The 24,690-nt window shown below is 45.1% G+C and overlaps 2 protein-coding genes across 51 annotated transcripts in view; one reads left to right on the top strand and one right to left on the bottom strand.

Annotated features, from left to right (window-relative positions):
- Positions 1-895: 895 nt before the first annotated feature.
- Positions 896-10,703, top strand: LOC127912943 (uncharacterized). 50 transcript variants are annotated; one of them, XM_052484098.1, is made up of 7 exons: positions 896-5,572; positions 5,620-6,405; positions 6,766-7,005; positions 8,945-9,124; positions 9,957-9,996; positions 10,033-10,052; positions 10,667-10,703. In XM_052484098.1, the coding sequence occupies exon 1, from the start codon at positions 4,156-4,158 to the stop codon at positions 5,062-5,064; it is 909 nt and encodes a 302-aa protein (XP_052340058.1). In that variant the 5' UTR covers positions 896-4,155; the 3' UTR covers positions 5,065-5,572; positions 5,620-6,405; positions 6,766-7,005; positions 8,945-9,124; positions 9,957-9,996; positions 10,033-10,052; positions 10,667-10,703. The 50 variants fall into 50 exon arrangements, 49 of the variants coding, with proteins under 49 accessions (XP_052340058.1, XP_052340039.1, XP_052340050.1 ...); XM_052484079.1 differs by having other exon boundaries at positions 8,945-9,164; positions 9,733-9,996; XM_052484090.1 differs by having other exon boundaries at positions 8,945-9,164; positions 10,667-10,698.
- A 4,492-nt stretch (positions 10,704-15,195) lies between these two features.
- Positions 15,196-24,690, bottom strand: part of LOC118379214 (potassium voltage-gated channel subfamily B member 2-like) — a 368,839-nt gene continuing 359,344 nt past the window's right edge. Inside the window, exons 3-5 of the mRNA XM_052484130.1 lie at positions 23,797-24,007; positions 17,708-17,890; positions 15,196-17,463 (exon numbers count right to left, since the gene is read on the bottom strand). Of these exons, the coding sequence (XP_052340090.1) occupies positions 15,788-17,463; positions 17,708-17,890; positions 23,797-24,007 (2,070 nt within the window). The 3' untranslated portion in view covers positions 15,196-15,787. The remainder of the gene's footprint in view (positions 17,464-17,707; positions 17,891-23,796; positions 24,008-24,690) is intronic.

Genomic DNA, 24,690 nt, shown 5'->3' with positions numbered 1-24,690 from the left:
GATTTGACATATAGACATGGGGATTAGACATATACACATGGGGATTAGACATATACACATGGGGATTAGACATATATACATGGGGATTAGACATATAGACATGGAGATTAGACATATAGACATGGGGATTAGACATATAGACATGGGGATTAGACATATAGACATGGAGATTAGACATGGGGATTAGACATATACACATGGGGATTAGACATATACACATGGGGATTAGACATGGGGATTAGACATATAGACATGGGGATTAGACATATAGACATGGGGATTAGACATGGGGATTAGACATATAGAAATGGGGATTAGACATATAGACATGGGGATTAGACATATAGAAATGGGGATTAGACATATAGACATGGGGATTAGACATATACACATGGGGATTAGACATATACACATGGGGATTAGACATATAGACATGGGGATTAGACATGGGGATTAGACATATAGAAATGGGGATTAGACATATAGACATGGGGATTAGACATATATAAATGGGGATTAGACATATAGACATGAGGATTAGACATGGGGATTAGACATATAGAAATGGGGATTAGACATATAGACATGGGGATTAGACATATAAACATGGGGATTAGATATATAGACATGGGGGATTAGATATATATATAGACATGGGGATTAGACATATAGACATGGGGATTAGATATATAGACATGGGGATTAGACATATAGACATGGGGATTAGACATATAAACATGGGGATTAGACATATAGACATGGGGATTAGATATATAGAAATGGGGATTAGACATATAGACATGGGGATTAGATATATAGACATGGGGATTAGATATATATATAGACATGGGGATTAGACATATAGACATGGGGATTAGATATATAGACATGGGGATTAGATATATAGACATGGGGATTAGACATATAGACATGGGGATTAGACATATAGACATGGGGATTAGATATATAGAAATGGGGATTAGACATATAGACATGGGGATTAGACATATACACATGGGGATTAGACATATAGACATGGGGATTAGACATATACACATGGGGATTAGACATATAGACATGGGGATTAGACATATAGACATGGAGATTAGACATATAGACATGGGGATTAGACATATAGACATGGAGATTAGACATATAGACATGGGGATTAGACATATAGACATGGGGATTAGACATATACACATGGGGATTAGACATATACACATGGGGATTAGACATATATACATGGGGATTAGACATATAGACATGGAGATTAGACATATAGACATGGGGATTAGACATATAGACATGGAGATTAGACATGGGGATTAGACATATACACATGGGGATTAGACATATACACATGGGGATTAGACATGGGGATTAGACATATAGACATGGGGATTAGACATATAGACATGGGGATTAGACATGGGGATTAGACATATAGAAATGGGGATTAGACATATAGACATGGGGATTAGACATATAGAAATGGGGATTAGACATATAGACATGGGGATTAGACATATACACATGGGGATTAGACATATACAAATGGGGATTAGACATATAGACATGGGGATTAGACATGGGGATTAGACATATAGAAATGGGGATTAGACATATAGACATGGGGATTAGACATATAAACATGGGGATTAGACATATAGACATGGGGATTAGACATGGGGATTAGACATATAGAAATGGGGATTAGACATATAGACATGGGGATTAGACATATAAACATGGGGATTAGATATATAGACATGGGGATTAGATATATATAGACATGGGGATTAGACATATAGACATGGGGATTAGATATATATAGACATGGGGATTAGACATATAGACATGGGGATTAGATATATAGACATGGGGATTAGATATATAGACATGGGGATTAGACATATAGACATGGGGATTAGACATATAGACATGGGGATTAGACATATACACATGGGGATTAGACATATACACATGGGGATTAGACATATATACATGGGGATTAGACATATAGACATGGAGATTAGACATATAGACATGGGGATTAGACATATAGACATGGGGATTAGACATATAGACATGGAGATTAGACATGGGGATTAGACATATACACATGGGGATTAGACATATACACATGGGGATTAGACATGGGGATTAGACATATAGAAATGGGGATTAGACATATAGACATGGGGATTAGACATATAGACATGGGGATTAGACATGGGGATTAGACATATAGAAATGGGGATTAGACATATAGACATGGGGATTAGACATATAGAAATGGGGATTAGACATATAGACATGGGGATTAGACATATACACATGGGGATTAGACATATAGACATGGGGATTAGACATATAGACATGGGGATTAGACATGGGGATTAGACATATAGACATGGGGATTAGACATATAGACATGGGGATTAGACATATATAAATGGGGATTAGACATATAGACATGGGGATTAGACATGGGGATTAGACATATAGAAATGGGGATTAGACATATAGACATGGGGATTAGACATATAAACATGGGGATTAGACATATAGACATGGGGATTAGATATATAGAAATGGGGATTAGACATATAGACATGGGGATTAGATATATAGACATGGGGATTAGATATATACACATGGGGATTAGACATATAGACATGGGGATTAGACATGGGGATTAGACATATAGACATGGGGATTAGACATATAGACATGGGGATTAGACATATATAAATGGGGATTAGACATATACACATGGGGATTAGACATATAGACATGGGGATTAGACATATAGACATGGGGATTAGACATGGGGATTAGACATATAGAAATGGGGATTAGACATATAGACATGGGGATTAGACATATATAAATGGGGATTAGACATATAGACATGGGGATTAGACATGGGGATTAGACATATAGAAATGGGGATTAGACATATAGACATGGGGATTAGACATATAAACATGGGGATTAGACATATAGACATGGGGATTAGACATATAGAAATGGGGATTAGATATATAGACATGGGGATTATACATATAGACATGGGGATTAGATATATAGAAATGGGGATTAGACATATAGACATGGGGATTAGATATATAGACATGGGGATTAGACATATACACATGGGGATTAGACATATAGACATGGGGATTAGATATATAGACATGGGGATTAGACATATAGACATGGGGATTAGATATATAGACATGGGGATTAGACATATACACATGGGGATTAGACATATAGACATGGGGATTAGACATGGGGATTAGACATATAGAAATGGGGATTAGACATATAGACATGGGGATTAGACATATAGACATGGGGATTAGACATATAGAAATTGGGATTAGACATATAGACATGGGGATTAGACATATAGACATGGGGATTAGACATATAGACATGGGGATTAGACATATAAACATGGGGATTAGACATATAGACATGGGGATTAGATATATAGACATGGGGATTAGACATATAGACATGGGGATTAGATATATATAGACATGGGGATTAGACATATAGACATGGGGATTAGATATATAGACATGGGGATTAGATATATAGACATGGGGATTAGACATATAGACATGGGGATTAGACATATAGACATGGGGATTAGATATATAGAAATGGGGATTAGACATATAGACATGGGGATTAGATATATAGACATGGGGATTAGACATATAGACATGGGGATTAGATATATAGACATGGGGATTAGACATATAGACATGGGGATTAGATATATAGACATGGGGATTAGACATATACACATGGGGATTAGACATATAGACATGGGGATTAGACATATACACATGGGGATTAGACATATAGACATGGGGATTAGACATATAGACATGGAGATTAGACATATAGACATGGGGATTAGACATATAGACATGGAGATTAGACATATAGACATGGGGATTAGACATATAGACATGGGGATTAGACATATACACATGGGGATTAGACATATACACATGGGGATTAGACATATATACATGGGGATTAGACATATAGACATGGAGATTAGACATATAGACATGGGGATTAGACATATAGACATGGGGATTAGACATATAGACATGGAGATTAGACATGGGGATTAGACATATAGACATGGGGATTAGACATATACACATGGGGATTAGACATATAGACATGGAGATTAGACATATACACATGGGGATTAGACATATAGACATGGGGATTAGATATATAGACATGGGGATTAGACATATAGACATGGGGATTAGACATATAGACATGGGGATTAGACATATAGACATGGGGATTAGACATATAGACATGGGGATTATACATATAGACATGGGGATTAGATATATAGACATGGGGATTAGATATATAGACATGGGGATTAGATATATAGACATGGGGATTAGACATATAGACATGGGGATTAGACATATAGACATGGGGATTAGATATATAGACATGGGGATTAGATATATAGACATGGGGATTAGATATATAGACATGGGGATTAGACATATAGACATGGGGATTAGATATATAGACATGGGGATTAGACATATAGACATGGGGATTAGATATATAGACATGGGGATTAGACATATAGACATGGGGATTAGACATATAGACATGGGGATTAGACATATAGACATGGGGATTAGACATATAGACATGGGGATTAGATATATAGACATGGGGATTAGACATATAGACATGGGGATTAGACATATAGACATGGGGATTAGACATATAGACATGGGGATTAGACATATAGACATGGGGATTAGACATATAGACATGGGGATTAGACATATAGACATGGGGATTAGATATATAGACATGGGGATTAGATATATAGACATGGGGATTAGATATATAGACATGGGGATTAGACATATAGACATGGGGATTAGATATATAGACATGGGGATTAGATATATAGACATGGGGATTAGATATATAGACATGGGTAACAAACAGTGTAGCAAATTCAATAATATTACCCTTGGATGACACAAATATGCATTCTCTCAAAGAAAAGACGATATTTCTTTCTGCCAAATTAGCAGAATCACAAATGATCAAGCGATGGTGAGACTGTAGTACCACATGGCACAGTCCTTGTGCTGAACGCTCACAGAGTTCATTTCAGCATCAACCCAGTCACACACACACACACACACACACACACACACACACACACACACACACACACACACACACACACACACACACACACACACACACACACACACACACACACACACACACACACACACACACACACACACACACACACACACACACACACACACACACACTTGTGTCCTACATGGCTCCCTATTCCATACACAGGGCTCTGGTCAAAGTAGTGCACTATATAGGGAATAGGGTTCCATAGGGCTCTGGTCAAAATAGTGCACTATATAGGGAATAGGGTTCTATAGGGCTCTGGTCAAAGTAGTGCACTATATAGGGAATAGGGTTCTGGTCTAAAGTAGTGCACTATATAGGGAATAAGGTTCCATAGGGCTCTGGTCTAAAGTAGTGCACTATATAGGGAATAAGGTTCCATAGGGCTCTGGTCTAAAGTAGTGCACTATATAGGGACTATAGGGTTCTATAGGACTCTGGTCTAAAGTAGTGCACTATATAGGGAATAGGGTTCCATAGGGCTCTGGTTTAAAGTAGTGCACTATATAGGGAATAAGGTTCCATAGGGCTCTGGTCTAAAGTAGTGCACTATATAGGGAATAAGGTTCTATAGGGCTCTGGTCTAAAGTAGTGCACTATATAGGGAATAGGGTTCCATAGGGCTCTGGTCAAAGTAGTTCACTATATAGGGAATAGGGTTCTATAGGGCTCTGGTCTAAAGTAGTGCACTATATAGGGAATAGGGTTCTTTAGGGCTCTGGTCTAAAGTAGTGCACTATATAGGGAATAGGGTTCTTTAGGGCTCTGGTCTAAAGTAGTGCACTATATAGGGAATAGGGTTCTATAGGGCTCTGGTCTAAAGTAGTGCACTATATAGGGAATAGGGTTCTTTAGGGCTCTGGTCTAAAGTAGTGCACTATATAGGGAATAGGGTGCCATTTCAGATTTTCCTCCATCAATACAGCATCCTGAGGAAACATTGTGGCTCACTCAGATCCCCCAGTGCTTCCCTACTCTACCTGTGAAATGAATCATTACTATACAGTCACATCGAGGACACAAAGACAAGGGAAAACATGTAGAATGACAGTAGAGGAGTTTGAAAAATGTTTAGTTATCATACTCTCCTTTAAAACAGATGAAATGTTGCCGTCAGGTAGGTATGGTAGCCGTCAGGTAGGTATTGTAGCCGTCAGGTAGGTATTGTAGCCGTCAGGTAGGTACGGTAGCCGTCAGGTAGGTATTGTAGCCGTCAGGTAGGTACTGTAGCCGTCAGGTAGGTATTGTAGCCGTCAGGTAGGTATTGTAGCCGTCAGGTGGGTATTGTAGCCGTCAGGTAGGTATTGTAGCCGTCAGGTAGGTATTGTAGCCGTCAGGTAGGTATTGTAGCCGTCAGGTAGGTATTGTAGCCGTCAGGTGGGTATTGTAGCCGTCAGGTAGGTATTGTAGCCGTCAGGTAGGTATTGTAGCCGTCAGGTAGGTATTGTAGCCGTCAGGTAGGTATGGTAGCCGTCAGGTAGGTATTGTAGCCGTCAGGTAGGTATTGTAGCCGTCAGGTAGGTATGGTAGCCGTCAGGTAGGTATTGTAGCCGTCAGGTAGGTATTGTAGCCGTCAGGTAGGTATTGTAGCCGTCAGGTAGGTATGGTAGCCGTCAGGTAGGTATTGTAGCCGTCAGGTAGGTATTGTAGCCGTCAGGTAGGTATTGTAGCCGTCAGGTAGGTATGGTAGCCGTCAGGTAGGTATTGTAGCCGTCAGGTAGGTATTGTAGCCGTCAGGTAGGTATTGTAGCCGTCAGGTAGGTATTGTAGCCGTCAGGTAGGTATTGTAGCCGTCAGGTAGGTATTGTAGCCGTCAGGTAGGTATTGTAGCCGTCAGGTAGGTATTGTAGCCGTCAGGTAGGTATTGTAGCCGTCAGGTAGGTATTGTAGCCGTCAGGTAGGTAGGTATTGTAGCCGTCAGGTAGGTAGGTATTGTAGTCGTCAGGTAGGTAGGTATTGTAGTCGTCAGGTAGGTAGGTATTGTAGCCGTCAGGTAGGTATTGGTATTGGTATTGCCGTCAGGTAGGTATTGTATCAGGTAGGTATTGTAGCCGTCAGGTAGGTATTGTAGCCGTCAGGTAGGTATTGTAGCCGTCAGGTAGGTATTGTAGCAGGTAGGTATTGTAGCCGTCAGGTAGGTATTGTAGCCGTCAGGTAGGTATTGGTAGCCGTCAGGTAGGTATTGTAGCCGTCAGGTAGGTATTGTAGCCGTCAGGTAGGTATTGTAGCCGTCAGGTAGGTATTGTAGCCGTCAGGTAGGTATTGTAGCCGTCAGGTAGGTATTGTAGCCGTCAGGGTAGGTAGGTATTCAGGTAGGTATTGTAGCCGTCAGGTAGGTATTGTAGCCGTCAGGTAGGTATTGTAGCCGTCAGGTAGGTATTGTAGCCGTCAGGTAGGTATTGTAGCCGTCAGGTAGGTATTGTAGCCGTCAGGTAGGTATTGTAGCCGTCAGGTAGGTATTGTAGCCGTCAGGTAGGTATTGTAGCCGTCAGGTAGGTATTGTAGCCGTCAGGTAGGTATTGTAGCCGTCAGGTAGGTATTGTAGCCGTCAGGTAGGTATTGTAGCCGTCAGGTAGGTATTGTAGCCGTCAGGTAGGTAGGTATTGTAGCCGTCAGGTAGGTATTGTAGCCGTCAGGTAGGTATTGTAGCCGTCAGGTAGGTATTGTAGCCGTCAGGTAGGTATTGTAGCCGTCAGGTAGGTATTGTAGCCGTCAGGTAGGTATTGTCAGGTAGGTATTGTAGCCGTCAGGTAGGTATTGTAGCCGTCAGGTAGGTATTGTAGCCGTCAGGTAGGTATTGTAGCCGTCAGGTAGGTATTGTAGCCGTCAGGTAGGTATTGTAGCCGTCAGGTAGGTATTGTAGCCGTCAGGTAGGTATTGTAGCAGTAGGGTATTGTAGCCGTCAGGTAGGTATTGTAGCCGTCAGGTAGGTATTGTAGCCGTCAGGTAGGTATTGTAGCCGTCAGGTAGGTATTGTAGCCGTCAGGTAGGTATTGTAGCCGTCAGGTAGGTATTGTAGCCGTCAGGTAGGTATTGTAGCCGTCAGGTAGGTATTGTAGCCGTCAGGTAGGTAGGTATTGTAGCCGTCAGGTAGGTATTGTAGCCGTCAGGTAGGTATTGTAGCCGTCAGGTAGGTATTGTAGCCGTCAGGTAGGTATTGTAGCCGTCAGGTAGGTATTGTAGCCGTCAGGTAGGTATTGTAGCCGTCAGGTAGGTATTGTAGCCGTCAGGTAGGTATTGTAGCCGTCAGGTAGGTATTGTAGCCGTCAGGTAGGTATTGTAGCCGTCAGGTAGGTATTGTAGCCGTCAGGTAGGTATTGTAGGTAGGTATTGTAGCCGTCAGGTAGGTATGGTAGCCGTCAGGTCAGGTAGGTATTGTAGCCGTCAGGTAGGTATTGTAGCCGTCAGGTAGGTATTGTAGCCGTCAGGTAGGTATTGTAGCCGTCAGGTAGGTATTGTGCCGTCAGGTAGGTATTGTAGCCGTCAGGTAGGTATTGTAGCCGTCAGGTAGGTATTGTAGCCGTCAGGTAGGTATTGGTATTGTAGCAGGTAGGTATTGTAGCCGTCAGGTAGGTATTGTAGCCGTCAGGTAGGTATTGTAGCCGTCAGGTAGGTATTGTAGCCGTCAGGTAGGTATTGTAGCCGTCAGGTAGGTATTAGGTATTGTAGCCGTCAGGTAGGTATTGTAGCCGTCAGGTAGGTATGGTAGCCGTCAGGTAGGTATTGTAGCCGTCAGGTAGGTATTGTAGCCGTCAGGTAGGTATTGTAGCCGTCAGGTAGGTATTGTAGCCGTCAGGTAGGTATTGTAGCCGTCAGGTAGGTATTGTAGTCGTCAGGTAGGTATTGTAGCCGTCAGGTAGGTATTGTAGCCGTCAGGTAGGTATTGTAGCCGTCAGGTAGGTATTGTAGCCGTCAGGTAGGTATTGTAGCCGTCAGGTAGGTATTGTAGCCGTCAGGTAGGTATTGTAGCCGTCAGGTAGGTATTGTAGCCGTCAGGTAGGTATTGTAGCCGTCAGGTAGGTATTGTAGCCGTCAGGTAGGTATTGTAGCCGTCAGGTAGGTATTGTAGCCGTCAGGTAGGTATTGTAGTCATCAGGTAGGTATTGTAGCCGTCAGGTAGGTATTGTAGCCGTCAGGTAGGTATTGTAGCCGTCAGGTAGGTATTGTAGCCGTCAGGTAGGTATTGCCGTCAGGTAGGTATTGTAGCCGTCAGGTAGGTATTGTAGCCGTCAGGTAGGTATTGTAGTCAGGTAGGCATTGTCAGGTAGGTACTGTAGCCGTCAGGTAGGTATTGTAGCCGTCAGGTAGGTATTGTAGCCGTCAGGTAGGTATTGTAGCCGTCAGGTAGGTATTGTAGCCGTCAGGTAGGTATTGTAGCCGTCAGGTAGGTATTGTAGCCGTCAGGTAGGTATTGTAGCCGTCAGGTAGGTATTGTAGCCGTCAGGTAGGTATTGTAGCCGTCAGGTAGGTATTGTAGCCGTCAGGTAGGTAGGTATTGTAGCCGTCAGGTAGGTATTGTAGCCGTCAGGTAGGTATTGTAGCCGTCAGGTAGGTATTGTAGCCGTCAGGTAGGTATTGTAGCCGTCAGGTAGGTATTGTAGCCGTCAGGTAGGTATTGTAGCCGTCAGGTAGGTATTGTAGCCGTCAGGTAGGTATTGTAGCCGTCAGGTAGGTATTGTAGCCGTCAGGTAGGTATTGTAGCCGTCAGGTAGGTATTGTAGTCGTCAGGTAGGTATTGTAGCCGTCAGGTAGGTATTGTAGCCGTCAGGTAGGTATTGTAGCCGTCAGGTATGGTAGCCGTCAGGTAGGTATTGTAGCCGTCAGGTAGGTATTGTAGCCGTCAGGTAGGTATTGTAGCCGTCAGGTAGGTATTGTAGCCGTCAGGTAGGTATTGTAGCCGTCAGGTAGGTATTGTAGCCGTCAGGTAGGTATTGTAGCCGTCAGGTAGGTATTGTAGCCGTCAGGTAGGTATTGTATCAGGTAGGTATTGTAGCCGTCAGGTAGGTATTGTAGCCGTCAGGTAGGTATTGTAGCTGGTAGGTAGGTTGTAGCCGTCAGGTAGGTATTGTAGCCGTCGGTCAGGTAGGTATTGTAGCCGTCAGGTAGGTATTGTAGCCGTCAGGTAGGTATTGTAGCCGTCAGGTAGGTATTGTAGCCGTCAGGTAGGTATTGTAGCCGTCAGGTAGGTATTGTAGCCGTCAGGTAGGTATTGTAGTCGTCAGGTAGGTATTGTAGTCGTCAGGTAGGTATTGTAGTCGTCAGGTAGGTATTGTAGTCGTCAGGTAGGTATTGTAGCCGTTGGTGTAGCCGTCAGGTCAGGTAGGTTTGTAGCCGTCAGGTTGGTATTGTAGCCGTCAGGTAGGTATTGTAGTCGTCAGGTAGGTATTGTAGCCGTCAGGTAGGTATTGTAGTCGTCAGGTAGGTATTGTAGTCGTCAGGTAGGTATTGTAGCCGTCAGGTTGGTATTGTAGCATGTAGGATCACTTTGAGAGAACACAGAAACATTTCATCATGTCCTCACATTTAGCAGATCAACCTTGGGCAGAAAATGTAAAAAATATAATATAATAATAATTTAAAAAAGTAGTCAAATGATTTTTGGAAGTCTAGAGATTGGAGACATAACACACACACCACAGAACATTAAGTTCATTGAGTTTTGTGGGGTGGACTGTCAACTGACGTCTTGTGATATGATTACATGTGTTGTGTTGTATTTAAGCTTGTGTCTTTCATTAGGATATTCCCAACCTGGTCTCTGTACATTTCGTATTATTCTGTACGTAAATTTGAAGACACTCCTTGTAGTATGTTACTTTTCGTGTGGTATGTATTAATTTGTGGATATTCATCACCCATTTCGTGCAATATGTTACAAATTACAATTTGTATTATTTGTTACAAATTTGCAAGGCTTTGCAAAATGTATGATATATTACATATTCTAGCTAGGTGGCTAACATTAGCTAGCTCGCTAACGTCAGCTAGGCTAGGGGTTAGGGTTAAGTTTAGGAGTTAGGTTAAGGGAAGAGTTAGCTAAAAGGGTTAAGGTTATGGGAAGGGTTAGCTAACTTAGTTGGAAAGTTGCTAATTAGATAAAATGCTAAAGATGTCCATGATGAGATTTTAAATCGTAATCTTTGATTTGCTAGATGTTCTTGTTATACACCGACCCATCCAATCCTCCCTTTTCATTTTTTACTTTACTTTTTTATGTAGCCATACCAAACATAACATACTAAATGGAGTGTCTTGGATTTTACGTACAGAATAATACAAAATGCAACTGAGACCAGGTTGCATTCCCTTGTGTCTGCATAAAGCTATATAGCCATTGTTCATATGTGTTTCATATGTGTGCTCGGGAAGGTTGGATCACTGTTGACCACGGTCTACAATGACTGGTCACACTCACACCTAAGAACTGCTCTCTCTCCCTTCATACAGCTGTCACCTAGAAACAAGGTCTCATTTTGCTCAAAGATTATTGTCCCTCCCTGCATCCCAAAAAACTGTCTCCCTCCCTGTCCTGACCAGTACCCAATGGACCCTTCTTCCCTTACGAATTCCATGGGGATTTTACCCATTGCTCCTTCAGTTTATCTACAATACTGACATCATTGGCTTGGCTTCAGCAGGAGCCAATCAGAGCGATTGATTCACCCAGAGGGTTGTCTTCCTGTCTGAGGTCCAATGATTCTCTCTCCCTCTCTCCCTACCTCCCTGCTGTTAAGCCAATCCAATGATAAGTTGATGAGGGGGAAGATATCCAGAAACAGCTGCTCCCAGCTGCTCCCTGGTAGTCAACACATCAATGTGGATTTCACAAAACATATTTTATAAAGTAATAGCCATAACTAGCTGATATTATAATACCTGTAAATGGAAAACAAAGTCTACATTCAATCGAAACATCAGAGTGTTGATAGATAGAAAGCCTGAGAACTCAATAATATTAGTTGTATCTATAAAGACCTGAATTCTTCCTATAAAAATGATAATTTTCTGTACAGTACTAGAGTATGAACAAAGGCATATGACTGGCCACCTCATGAATAAAACAAAGGCATATGACTGGCCACCTCATGAATAAAACAAAGGCATATGACTGGCCACCTCATGAATAAAACAAAACAAATATATATATATATATATATATATTCCAGCAGAAAATTGTAATAAACAGCAACATAAAAACAGATATTTTCATTTAGTGAAAAAAAGAAAGCAGGGAAAGTACTAGTTTGTGTTTTAAAGTTTGAATGAAATCGTTCAGGGTTAAAACATAATCCTGTACAGTCCAAGAGAAGAGCAATATGACAAATAAATGTTTTGAATTATCAGATGATCGGGATGACAATAATAATAAACTAGAAATACTACAGACCCACCGGTTCTGATGACACTACAGACCCACCGGTTCTGATGGTACTACAGACCCACCGGTTCTGATGGTACTACAGACCCACCGGTTCTGATGGTACTACAGACCCACCGGTTCTGATGATACTACAGACCCACCGGTTCTGATGGTACTACAGACCCACCGGTTCTGATGGTACTACAGACCCACCGGTTCTGATGATACTACAGACCCACCGGTTCTGATGGTACTACAGACCCACCGGTTCTGATGGTACTACAGACCCACCGGTTCTGATGGTACTACAGACCCACCGGTTCTGATGATACTACAGACCCACCGGTTCTGATGACACTACAGACCCACCGGTTCTGATGGTACTACAGACCCACCGGTTCTGATGGTACTACAGACCCACCGGTTCTGATGGTACTACAGACCCACCGGTTCTGATGACACTACAGACCCACCGGTTCTGATGGTACTACAGACCCACCGGTTCTGATGGTACTACAGACCCACCGGTTCTGATGGTACTACAGACCCACCGGTTCTGATGGTACTACAGACCCACCGGTTCTGATGACACTACAGACCCACCGGTTCTGATGGTACTACAGACCCACCGGTTCTGATGGTACTACAGACCCACCGGTTCTGATGACACTACAGACCCACCGGTTCTGATGATACTACAGACCCACCGGTTCTGATGACACTACAGACCCACCGGTTCTGATGGTACTACAGACCCACCGGTTCTGATGACACTACAGACCCACCGGTTCTGATGGTACTACAGACCCACCGGTTCTGATGGTACTACAGACCCACCGGTTCTGATGATACTACAGACCCACCGGTTCTGATGACACTACAGACCCACCGGTTCTGATGATACTACAGACCCACCGGTTCTGATGGTACTACAGACCCACCGGTTCTGATGATACTACAGACCCACCGGTTCTGATGACACTACATCTGTTCTGATGGTACTACAGACCCACCGGTTCTGACCCACCGGTTCTGATGGTACTACAGACCCACCGGTTCTGATGACACTACAGACCCACCGGTTCTGATGACACTACAGACCCACCGGTTCTGATGATACTACAGACCCACCGGTTCTGATGACACTACAGACCCACCGGTTCTGATGGTACTACAGACCCACCGGTTCTGATGGAACTACAGACCCACCGGTTCTGATGACACTACAGACCCACCGGTTCTGATGACACTACAGACCCATCGGTTCTGATGGTACTACAGACCCACCACCCACGAGGGAAAATAAAAGCACACATTTACTGATGACACTATTTAGCAGCTTGGATGCACTGATAGATTGATAGATACAAGCTCTGACAGTTCAAATAAACTGTACTTGAGTTTTTCTCTGTGATATTTTGTCATTGGTTGCTTCCAACACGGTAGTACCCTATTCCTTACAAAGCCCACTATAAAGCCCACTACAAAGCCCACTAGTTTTGACCAGACCCCTATGGGACTCTGGTCAAAAGTAGTGCCCTACATAGGGAAACAAGGTGCTACTTGGGATGTACCATTGTTGACATTGTCTAAAGGAAGAGCTACGGCATATGCAAGAATCAATGACTATCATATCTATCAGGTTGATCAATAAACTTGTTATTAAGTCGGATCCTCCCCACTGCCCAAATAGATCTAGCATTATCTTAACTAACTGTAGGCCTATTTTTACTGTTGTTAGAGAATTTAAATCTGGAAAAGCTACATTCAGAAGTACATTATTATTATTAGTGTGATTTTAGTGTGAATCAAAGAAATGAAAAAGGGTATAGTGTTGTATTTCAACCAGCCTAATGATTTTATTCTTTCTATAAACCTATATTGCTTGCTGATATAAATGCTTATTTACTATGTTTAAGCGAGTAGCTGAAGCATTTGCCAGTTGTCCTCACTAACTACAGATTTAGGCAATTTATAGTTGTGTACTTGAGAGGAAGAATTTATTTATTTATTTTTAAATCCTTCTTTCTAACATAAATAATTATAAAAATAATAATATTCTGGTCATTTAGCCTAAGGTCTTTTTAATAATGACAAACCAATTGTAATAAAAACATAAAACAATAATGTTAATGACATTAAAGTTCACACACATAAATCTCATCATTAACGCCAAAAACATGACATAGCTGTCGTGGTTTTTATACACATTGCATTTCCACGAAACGTTGTGATATGTTTGTCATAGGTCGCTACGTTGCAACACTCTGGCGACGTCCCAAATGGCATCCTATGCCCTACGTAAGTGCACTACTCTATATAGGGAAAGAGTTGTGGCACTATACAGTTTAAGGTACAAGGGTGCCATTTGGGATACACACTCTGTCTGAGGTCTGTCAATGTATTTTACTTCCATTCTCCTCACATTGGAAATATTTGTACCTTTTTTGGCAAACATGGATTTCTTCTGTCTCTTCTTCTGTGCATTGCCTTTTTTTGTCAACAGGAAACCCCACCTCTTTAAGGAATACCTAGGATAGGATAAAGTAATCCTTCTCACCCCCCTTAAAAGATTTAGATGCACTATTGTAAAGTGGCTGTTCCACTGGATGTCATAAGGTGAATGCACCAATTTGTAAGTCGCTCTGGATAAGAGCGTCTGCTAAATGACTTAAATGTTAAATGTAATGTTGTCATATTACGTACAGTGGAGCGCTTTCAGCCAAGTACCTAATATGTATACGTATTTATTTTTAAATGCATGCTTTTTAAAGATAAATCCCTCCGTGCATTTTGTTGCCAGAATAAAAAGGAACACGGTTGAAATATACATCGGGATCAGAAAAATGTCCTCATACTTGGATAAATGATCTCTGTCCGTATGGTCCTTCTGTAGCTCAGTTGGTAGAGCATGGCGCTTGTAACGCCAGGGTAGTGGGTTCGATTCCCGGGACCACCCATACGTAGAATGTATGCACACATGACTGTAAGTCGCTTTGGATAAAAGCGTCTGCTAAATGGCATATATTATTATTATTATGAGTTTCTCGTTCATGTCATGCCATGCAAATATCTCTTCCACTATTTCACTGTCTGTGTTCTCTTTTTCCAATATCTCCTCATTCATCTTCGGTCTTTTTCAGCAGGTCAAGGGTCAGGTTAATGAAACGTAGTCCCAGTGGGTTACATGCTGGTTTCGCAGGTCGGGGACATACTGCCGTCTCCGGGCATCAGGTTCATCTCTGGTGTAAACATGTGGTTCTCTGCTTTGTCATGTCCACTTTGGTTGCTGTCGACCTTGCCCTCCCCACCTGCCCCTCCTCCCACCACCGCCACCACATCCTGGGTGCAGTTCCGTGTCGACCTTGCCGGTGCCCCCCCTGCCGTTCCCGCCGCTTCCATCTGATTCTTCTCCTCGTTGGACGAACCTTGACCTTCCTCATCCCCTGGCGGGGTGTCCACCACCAGCCTGTCGCGGGACAGGGGGCTGGTCTCGTCTTCTGTGCCCAGGATGACGGCCTTTGTGCTGGGATGGAGCAGCGAGGTCTCCCTCTCTGGGGATTCATTCTCCAGGAAGCTGAAGCTGATGTCATGGGGTGAGGTGGTGCTGGGTGGTGTCGGGGGGTGCTCGGTGGATGGGCCCTTGATGAAGTTCTGCTTTAGCTCTTTGGTCCCCTTGACGACAGGGTTGATGCCGTCTCTCAGGGTGCTACGGATGTTCTCCACGTCGTCTCTCGGGAACTGTGTGCAGACATCTTGGTTGTAGGGGACAAACTCATACATGCTGTTTTTGAGGGAGGCGGCGTCCTGGAGGCTTTGGACATCGTTGACCCTCAATTCTGGGAGGAGATCGAGAGACGGAGGGAACTTTCTTCCGTATCCAGAGCCCTCCCTGAACTCAGCCCTGCAGCTGGCGAAGCTGTCCATGCTCCACAGGCTGCGTACTGCTTCGCTTTCCTTCAGTAGGGGCTCTGTCGAGGAAGAGGGTGGGACTTCCTGCCTCTCCAGCTCTACTTCCTGTGGGGGCCGGGCCGGGGAGGGCGGGGACCCTGGGTGCTGTTGCCGCGAAGATACAGAGGTTGCCGTGGTGGCGGAGGTGCTCACAGTGCTCACAGAGCAGGAAGTGTTGAGGTTGGTAAAGGACTGAGACCTGGTCAGCTGGTTGAACATGATCTCAAGGTTCTGAGCGTTAAGAAGCTGAGAGGTACTGCCTCTGAATTCTGGGATACGGCCTTTATACTGAAAGCTACTGAGGGGCCTCCGCTCTGGGCTACCGCTGGTGGTGATGGTGATGTGGTGGGTGGACCCCAGGAGGACGGACTCGGGGTACTTCTTATCCAACGACCTCAGGCTGATGTCGGAGGCAGTGTATTTGTGCATGCCGGCCCAGCTGGGAGACAGCTGGTTGTCCTCTCCTCCTTTCTCCACGACTACATCCATCAGCTCCATACTCCGGACGAACGCATCCTTCAAGTTCATGGAGATGATACTACCGTTCCTCTTGGCCCTCTCCAGGGCCTCACGCCTCTTTATGGCCTTCTCCTGCCTCTTCTGCTCCTTGTAGAACTCAGAGAAGTTGTTGACTATAATGGGGATGGGCAGAGCGATGACCAACACCCCGGCGATACAGCAGAGACCCCCGACTATCTTACCCAACAGAGTCTGAGGGTAGATGTCACCGTAACCCACCGTAGTCATAGTGATAGTGGCCCACCAGAAGGAGGCGGGGATGCTGGTGAACTTGGTGGCGTCTTCGTCCTTCTCGGCGAAGAAGACGAGGCTGGAGAAGATCATAATGCCCATGGCCAGGAAGAGGATGAGCAGGCCCAGCTCGTTGTAACTCCGCCTCAGGGTGAAGCCTAGATTACATTACATTACATTAGAAAAACTTGAACGTCATCCGTCAATGAGGAAAACACCAGTGTTTCTTCATCCTGGTTCTGTGGACCTAAACTTACATCCCCCCCCCCCCCTTGCACTACACACCTGATTCCATGAATCAACTGAGCTGCGTAGTGCTCGGGGAAAAACTGAAATGTGGGCCACTTTGGGTCCCCAGGACCAGGATTATGATACACCGGGCTAAACAACATGCATACAGACCTAGAGACTGCAGCCCTGTGGAATGCCTGGCCAGCTTCAGAATCCTCAATATTCTCATGATCCGGAATATCTGCACCACACGCCGAACGTTCTGGAACTGTAGAACACTCTTGTTGGATTCCGTCAGGAAGATGGTGACATAATAAGGGAGGATGGCCAGCAGGTCAATGACGTTCAGGGGACCTTTGAGAGAGGAGGGAGAGAAAGAGAGGGACAGCGACTTTTGACTTTTTTTGTCTTTATTTAATTGAAACATTCTCATTTCATTAAAACCTCACCACCCTCACCACCCCTTAAAAACAAAACACCCCAAAAAATCTATTGTACTGCAGTACTGCCTACATGTACAATACTCACCTTGCCCTCTACACCACGATACAAAAACACCACCACACATCACAATAACCAAATCTTCCCCAGCTGTACAGACAGCGCCCCCAACACACCATATCTCCTGAAACATTTCCACACAATTCATAATTTCATAGAACTCAAATTCCACCCTGGCGTGCAGAGACCATCCCATTAAATATAGTATAGGTTCTGTTATCCTCCCACCCTAAGGCAGAAACCATCCCATTAAATATAGTATAGGTTCTGTTATCCCCCCACCCTAAGGCAGAAACCATCCCATTAAATATAGTATAGGTTCTGTTACCCCCCACCCTGAGGCACTCAGAGACCACCCCATTAAATATAGTATAGGTTCTGTTATCCCCCACCCTGAGGCACTCAGAGACCATCCCATTAAATATAGTATAGGTTCTGTTATCCCCCACCCTGAGGCACTCAGAGACCATCCCATTAAATATAGTATAGGTTCTGTTATCCCCCCACCCTGAGGCACTCAGAGACCATCCCATTAAATATAGTATAGTTCTGTTATCCCCCACCCTGAGGCAGAAACCATCCCATTAAATATAGTATAGTTCTGTTATCCCCCCACCCTGAGGCAGAGACCATCCCATTAAATATAGTATAGGTTCTGTTATCCTCCCCACCCTGAGGCACTCAGAGACCATCCCATTAAATATAGTATAGGTTCTGTTATCCCCCCACCCTGAGGCAGAGACCATCCCATTAAATATAGTATAGGTTCTGTTATCCCCCCACCCTGAGGCACTCAGAGACCATCCCATTAAATATAGTATAGGTTCTGTTATCCCCCCACCCTGAGGCACTCAGAGACCATCCCATTAAATATAGTATAGGTTCTGTTATCCCCCCACCCTGAGGCACTCAGAGACCATCCCATTAAATATAGTATAGGTTCTGTTATCCCCCCACCCTGAGGCACTCAGAGACCATCCCATTAAATATAGTATAGGTTCTGTTATCCCCCACCCTGAGGCACTCAGAGACCATCCCATTAAATATAGTATAGGTTCTGTTACCCCCCCACCCTGAGGCACTCAGAGACCATCCCATTAAATATAGTATAGGTTCTGTTACCCCCCCACCCTGAGGCACTCAGAGACCATCCCATTAAATATAGTATATGTTCTGTTATCCCCCCACCCTGAGGCACTCAGAGACCATCCCATTAAATATAGTATAGGTTCTGTTATCCCCCCACCCTGAGGCACTCAGAGACCATCCCATTAAATATAGTATAGGTTCTGTTATCCCCCCACCCTGAGGCACTCAGAGACCATCCCATTAAATATAGTATAGGTTCTGTTATCCCCCACCCTGAGGCACTCAGAGACCATCCCATTAAATATAGTATAGGTTCTGTTATCCCCCACCCTGAGGCACTCAGAGACCATCCCATTAAATATAGTATAGGTTCTGTTATCCCCCCACCCTGAGGCACTCAGAGACCACCCCATTAAATATAGTATAGGTTCTGTTACCCCCCACCCTGAGGCACTCAGATACCATCCCATTAAATATAGTATAGGTTCTGTTATCCCCCCACCCTGAGGCAGAGACCATCCCATTAAATATAGTATAGGTTCTGTTATCCCCCCACCCTGAGGCACTCAGAGACCATCCCATTAAATATAGTATAGGTTCTGTTATCCCCCACCCTGAGGCTTGTTTTCCCAACATTAAAACCCACCCCCAACCTCTCACACAGACATTCCAATAGAGACATTAAAGGCATTAACCTGGTGCACAGAGAAAACACATGAATCACAGTGTCTTCTTTGGTACTGGGGGTTTGTAGAGCCCCCTCCATCTAAAACCCACCATACTCTCCACCCCACATACCCCCTGGCACTGATGTGCCTTCACTCCTGTTAGGCTCCTAATGTTCCTAACCTTAACATAGAGGTTGTAGAGGGCTTTACCTCCCACCACCTCAAACTCCACCAGGAGGGTTAAATTCTAACAAGTCCTGAGCACACATAGGTTCTCACATTTCTGCCCTATACAACTCCACAGTTCATTCCTGCATCTCCCCCACCACAGAGGTCACCCGCCGTTCAGACAGCCGAAGACGACCCTTTGGCTTCACGGCTCGGTCTTTCCAAACCAAAGAAGAAGGAGCTGGGAGCATCCATCTGCTTGAGCATGGAGAACCTAGCTCTTACAAGTGTTCCCTTTGCTTTAACCAGGACAAAACTGCCCAGGTCTCTACGTAAATTCAGCTAAATTAGCCTGGAGGCCTACAAATAAGAAGTGGGAGAAAAGCCAGCAGAGAAAGAGACCAATAGCAAAGCTCAAAAAGCCCCAGTGTCAGAAAGAAAATATACATCTAAACAGTGTCTGAAGGTAAACCTTTACTCACTGTTGTGACCCACTTCCTCGACCTAAACCGTTTCCTGTTGTGACCCACTTCCTCAACCTAAACCGTTTCCTGTTGTGACCCACTTCCTCAACCTAAACCGTTTCCTGTTGTGACCCACTTCCTCAACCTAAACCATTTCCTGTTGTGAACACTTCCTAAACCGTTTCCTGTTGTGACCCACTTCCTCAACCTAAACCGTTTCCTGTTGTGACCCACTTCCTCAACCTAAACTGTTTCCTGGGTGAGAGGACACCAAGACCCTCGTTTTTTATAGCATGTTGTATTGATCTTACAAACTTTCTCTCAGATCACAAAAATAAAGCCTAGAGATTAAACATTTTCCCATTGGTTTCATTCAGGAACCTTGTCAGGTCCCTCACCGTGGACTTTGACCCCTCTGCTTGACTGGCTCCGGACCCATTGAGGAGGAGTCTGAACTAAAAGCCTCCTCATCATCCTCTTCCTCAGACTCACTTTCCTCCCCCTCATCTCCATCTCCCATCCTGACCACCTGCCCTTCCTCTCTGGTCAGACCCCCCCCTTCCAGGCAAAGGTTCCATGGTGCCTTTAACCCCCCAGGCAAAGGTTCCATGGTGCCTTTAACCCCCCAGGTAAAGGTTCCATGGTGCCTTTAACCCCCCCAGGCAAAGGTTCCATGGTGCCTTGGTGCCTTTAACCCCCAGGCAAAGGTTCCATGGTGCCTTTAACCCCCCCAGGCAAAGGTTCCATGGTGCCTTTAACCCCCCAGGTAAAGGTTCCATGGTGCCTTTAACCCCCCCAGGTAAAGGTTCCATGGTGCCTTTAACCCCCCCCAGGTAAAGGTTCCATGGTGCCTTTAACCCCCCAGGCAAAGGTTCCATGGTGCCTTTAACCCCCCGCAGGCAAAGGTTCCATGGTGCCTTTAACCCCCCAGGTAAAGGTTCCATGGTGCCTTTAACCCCCCAGGCAAAGGTTCCATGGTGGCTTTAACCCCCCCAGGCAAAGGTTCCATGGTGCCTTTAACCACCCCAGCCCCTCCCCTCCCTACTCCTTTCTTCTCCCCCTTTTTCTTATTCCTCTAGACACCCTCCTCCTCACCCCTGGTCTCTTCCCCTTCCCCAATGTACTCTCCTCATCCACCATCCATCCATAGCATGACTAGACCCAGCCTCATCTACACCTCCATCTAACCTGACTAGACCCAGCCTCATCTACACCTCCATCTAACCTGACTAGACCCAGCCTCATCTACACCTCCATCTATAACCTGACTAGACCCAGCCTCATCTACACCTCCATCTATAACCTGACTAGACCCAGCCTCATCTACACCTCCATCTATAACCTGACTAGACCCAGCCTCATCTACACCACCATCTATAACCTGACTAGACCCAGCCTCATCTACACCACCATCTATAACCTGACTAGACCCAGCCTCATCTACACCTCCATCTATAACCTGACTAGACCCAGCCTCAACTACATCACCATCTATAACATGACTAGACCCAGCCTCTGCTGCCTGCGTCTCATGGCCCTCTGCACATTGACCTCGATTTCCCCCACTGGCGCTTGTGCCCTCACCTTGTCTATAGCCTTTATGTGGCACACAAAGCTCTTATGGCCCAAATCCCCACACTCAAAGCACCGTAGACTATCTGTGCTGGCAAACTCTGCATAGAGCCCCACCCCATGCCTCACTTTTAAATGCTCATTTAACTGTTGCTCGTTGTTATTCAGAAACATGAACACTTGCCTCTGTAATGAATAAAACATCTGCCTGAAAACCTGGCTACAGTACACGAAAACCGATAGCAAATTTACCAAAACGACTCAGCTCTTTCCTGATTTGAGGTAAATGTGCGACTACCACCCTGGTCGAAGGAGTTGAAAGAGGAGAAATTGGCACCAACACACACCTTACAAATATTCCACTAGCAATGAGCCTACCCACCAAATGTGCTCTTTTCATGAACACAAACACAGCTTTGTTCATTCTGGAAGCAGAAATTCAGCTCCTACCTGTTCACCGACCGCGAGCAGAACCTACTCCATTCTCAGGAACACAGCTGAATACATATCCACAACGTCTCCTCCGCACTAGGCTGAGAAGCCATCGCGCACACCATACCTTCCAAACCCCAAGAAACTAAAACTCTGTCCTCTTCCATCCTAACTTTGTAAAACAAAACAGTGGGTACTGCTAAAATAACATTAACCCTCCACCATAGAAAAGAAAAGACCAAGGAGAGAACCAAGAAAATAAGTTCGGACATGAAACACTCAAACTCCAAAAAACTCCCAGCATGCAGAGAGAGAGAGAGAGAGAGGAGAGAGAGAGAGAGAGAGATGGAGAGAGGGAGGGAGGTGGAGAGAGAAGGAGAGAGGGGGAGGGAGAGGGAGAGAGAAAGAGATATAAAGACAGAGAGAGAGAGAGAGAGAGAGAAAGATGGAGGTGGAGAGAGAGGGAGAGAGAGAGAGAGAGAGAGATGGAGGTGGAGAGAGAGGGAGAGAGAAAGATGGAGGGAGGGAGGGAGGTGGAGAGAGAAAGGTGGAGGTGGAGAGAGAAAGGTGGAGGGAGGGAGGGAGGTGGAGAGAGAAGGAGAGAGAGAGAGAGCGGGAAGAGAGAGAGAGAGAGAGGGGGAGAGATAATAAGGAGGGAGAGAGAGAGAGGGAGGGAGAGAGAGAGAGAGGGAGGGAGGGAGGTGGAGAGAGAAGGAGAGAGAGAGAGAGAGAGGGAAGAGAGAGAGAGAGAGGGAGAGATAATAAGGAGGGAGAGAGAGAGAGAGAAAGGTGGAGGGAGGGAGGTGGAGAGAGAAGGAGAGAGAGAGAGAGAGAGGGAAGAGAGAGAGAGAGAGGGGAGAGATAATAAGGAGGGAGAGAGAGAAAGATGGAGGTGGAGAGAGAAAGGTGGAGGGAGGGAGGGAGGTGGAGAGAGAAAGAGAGAGGGGGAGGGAGAGGGAGAGAGAGGGGGAAGAGAGAGAGAGGGAGAGAATCAGAGTTTTTCTTAAATGTTTTTAACAAGACGTTGCACAAGTGTCAGCAACATTTATTTATTGTGCCTTTATTTTAGCAGGAAATATAATTGAGAACACATTCTCTTTTACAATAATGACCTGACATCAACCAGCTGAATTGCAACTAAATTTGTCCAACGCAAATCAAATATATGATCAATGAAATGGGTTAAATAAAACCAAACATATGATCAATGAAACCAAATGATCATCATCCATCCTGCAGTGGATCAGAACCAGTTTAGTTGAAAGGCAGGTCTGGCCTATATGACCTGGTCGCAGATCAGTGATAATGAGTTGACAAGCACAAATAGATCACAAATAGATCTGGGACCAGGCGTATATATATCTACCTTTGAAGAACTTCCATTTGTTGGGTGAAGAGAGGAAGCGGAGGAGGTACTCCATGGTAAACCAGGCGATGCAGATGGCTTCTACATGAGCCAGCTGGGGGTTGTCGTTGGCCTGGCCGAACTCATCTAGCACCTGGAGCTCTGGTAGGGTGTTGAGGGACAAGGCGATAGTGGAGAGAATTATGAACAGGATAGACAGGATGGCCAGGATCTGGAGGAAGGAGAGAGAGAGGGAGAGTGTGAGGGGGAGGGAGGGAGGGCATGGGGAAAGAGAAAGAGAGAGAGATGAAAGAGAGAGAAAGGGGGGGCAGGGAGGGAGGGATAGTGAGTGAGGGAGTGAGGGAGGGAGGGAGGGATAGTGAGTGAGGGAGTGAGGGAGGGAGGGAGGGATAGTGAGTGAGGGAGTGAGGGTGGGAGGGAGGGAGGGAGGGAGGGAGGGAGGGAGAGTGAGAGAGAAAGAGAGGGTGGGAGGGAGGGAGGGAGAGTGAGAGAGAAAGAGAGGGTGGGAGGGAGGGAGAGTGAGAGAGAAAGAGAGGGTGGGAGGGAGGGAGGGAGGGAGAGTGAGAGAGAAAGAGAGGGTGGGAGGGAGGGAGAGTGAGAGAGAAAGAGAGGGAGGGAGGGAGGGGAGAGAGAGCAAGAGGGGGGTGAGAGAGAAAGGGAGGGCAGAGAGGGAGGGAGGTCGGTTGGGTGGGAGGGAGGGAGGGAGAGTGAGAGAGAAAGAGAGGGCAGAGAGGGAGGGAGGTCGGTTGGGTGGGGAGGGAGGGAGGGAGGGAGGGAGGGAGGGAGGGAGGGAGAGAGTGAGAGAGAAAGAGAGGGTGGGAGGGAGGGAGACATTCAATGCAAACTCTCAAACCCAAAAAGTCCTGTGGTGTTGATGGTATATCCTCAATGAAA

Source organism: Oncorhynchus keta, chromosome 28 (assembly GCF_023373465.1).
Source record: "Oncorhynchus keta strain PuntledgeMale-10-30-2019 chromosome 28, Oket_V2, whole genome shotgun sequence".
NCBI classification, from domain to species: Eukaryota; Metazoa; Chordata; class Actinopteri; order Salmoniformes; family Salmonidae; genus Oncorhynchus; species Oncorhynchus keta.
This window is presented reverse-complemented; position numbering and strand designations above follow the sequence as displayed.

Excerpts from the sequence above, each read along its gene's own strand:
- LOC127912943 (XM_052484098.1), top strand. The coding sequence starts at position 4,156 with ATGGGGATTAGACATATAGACATGGGGATTAGACATATACACATGGGG.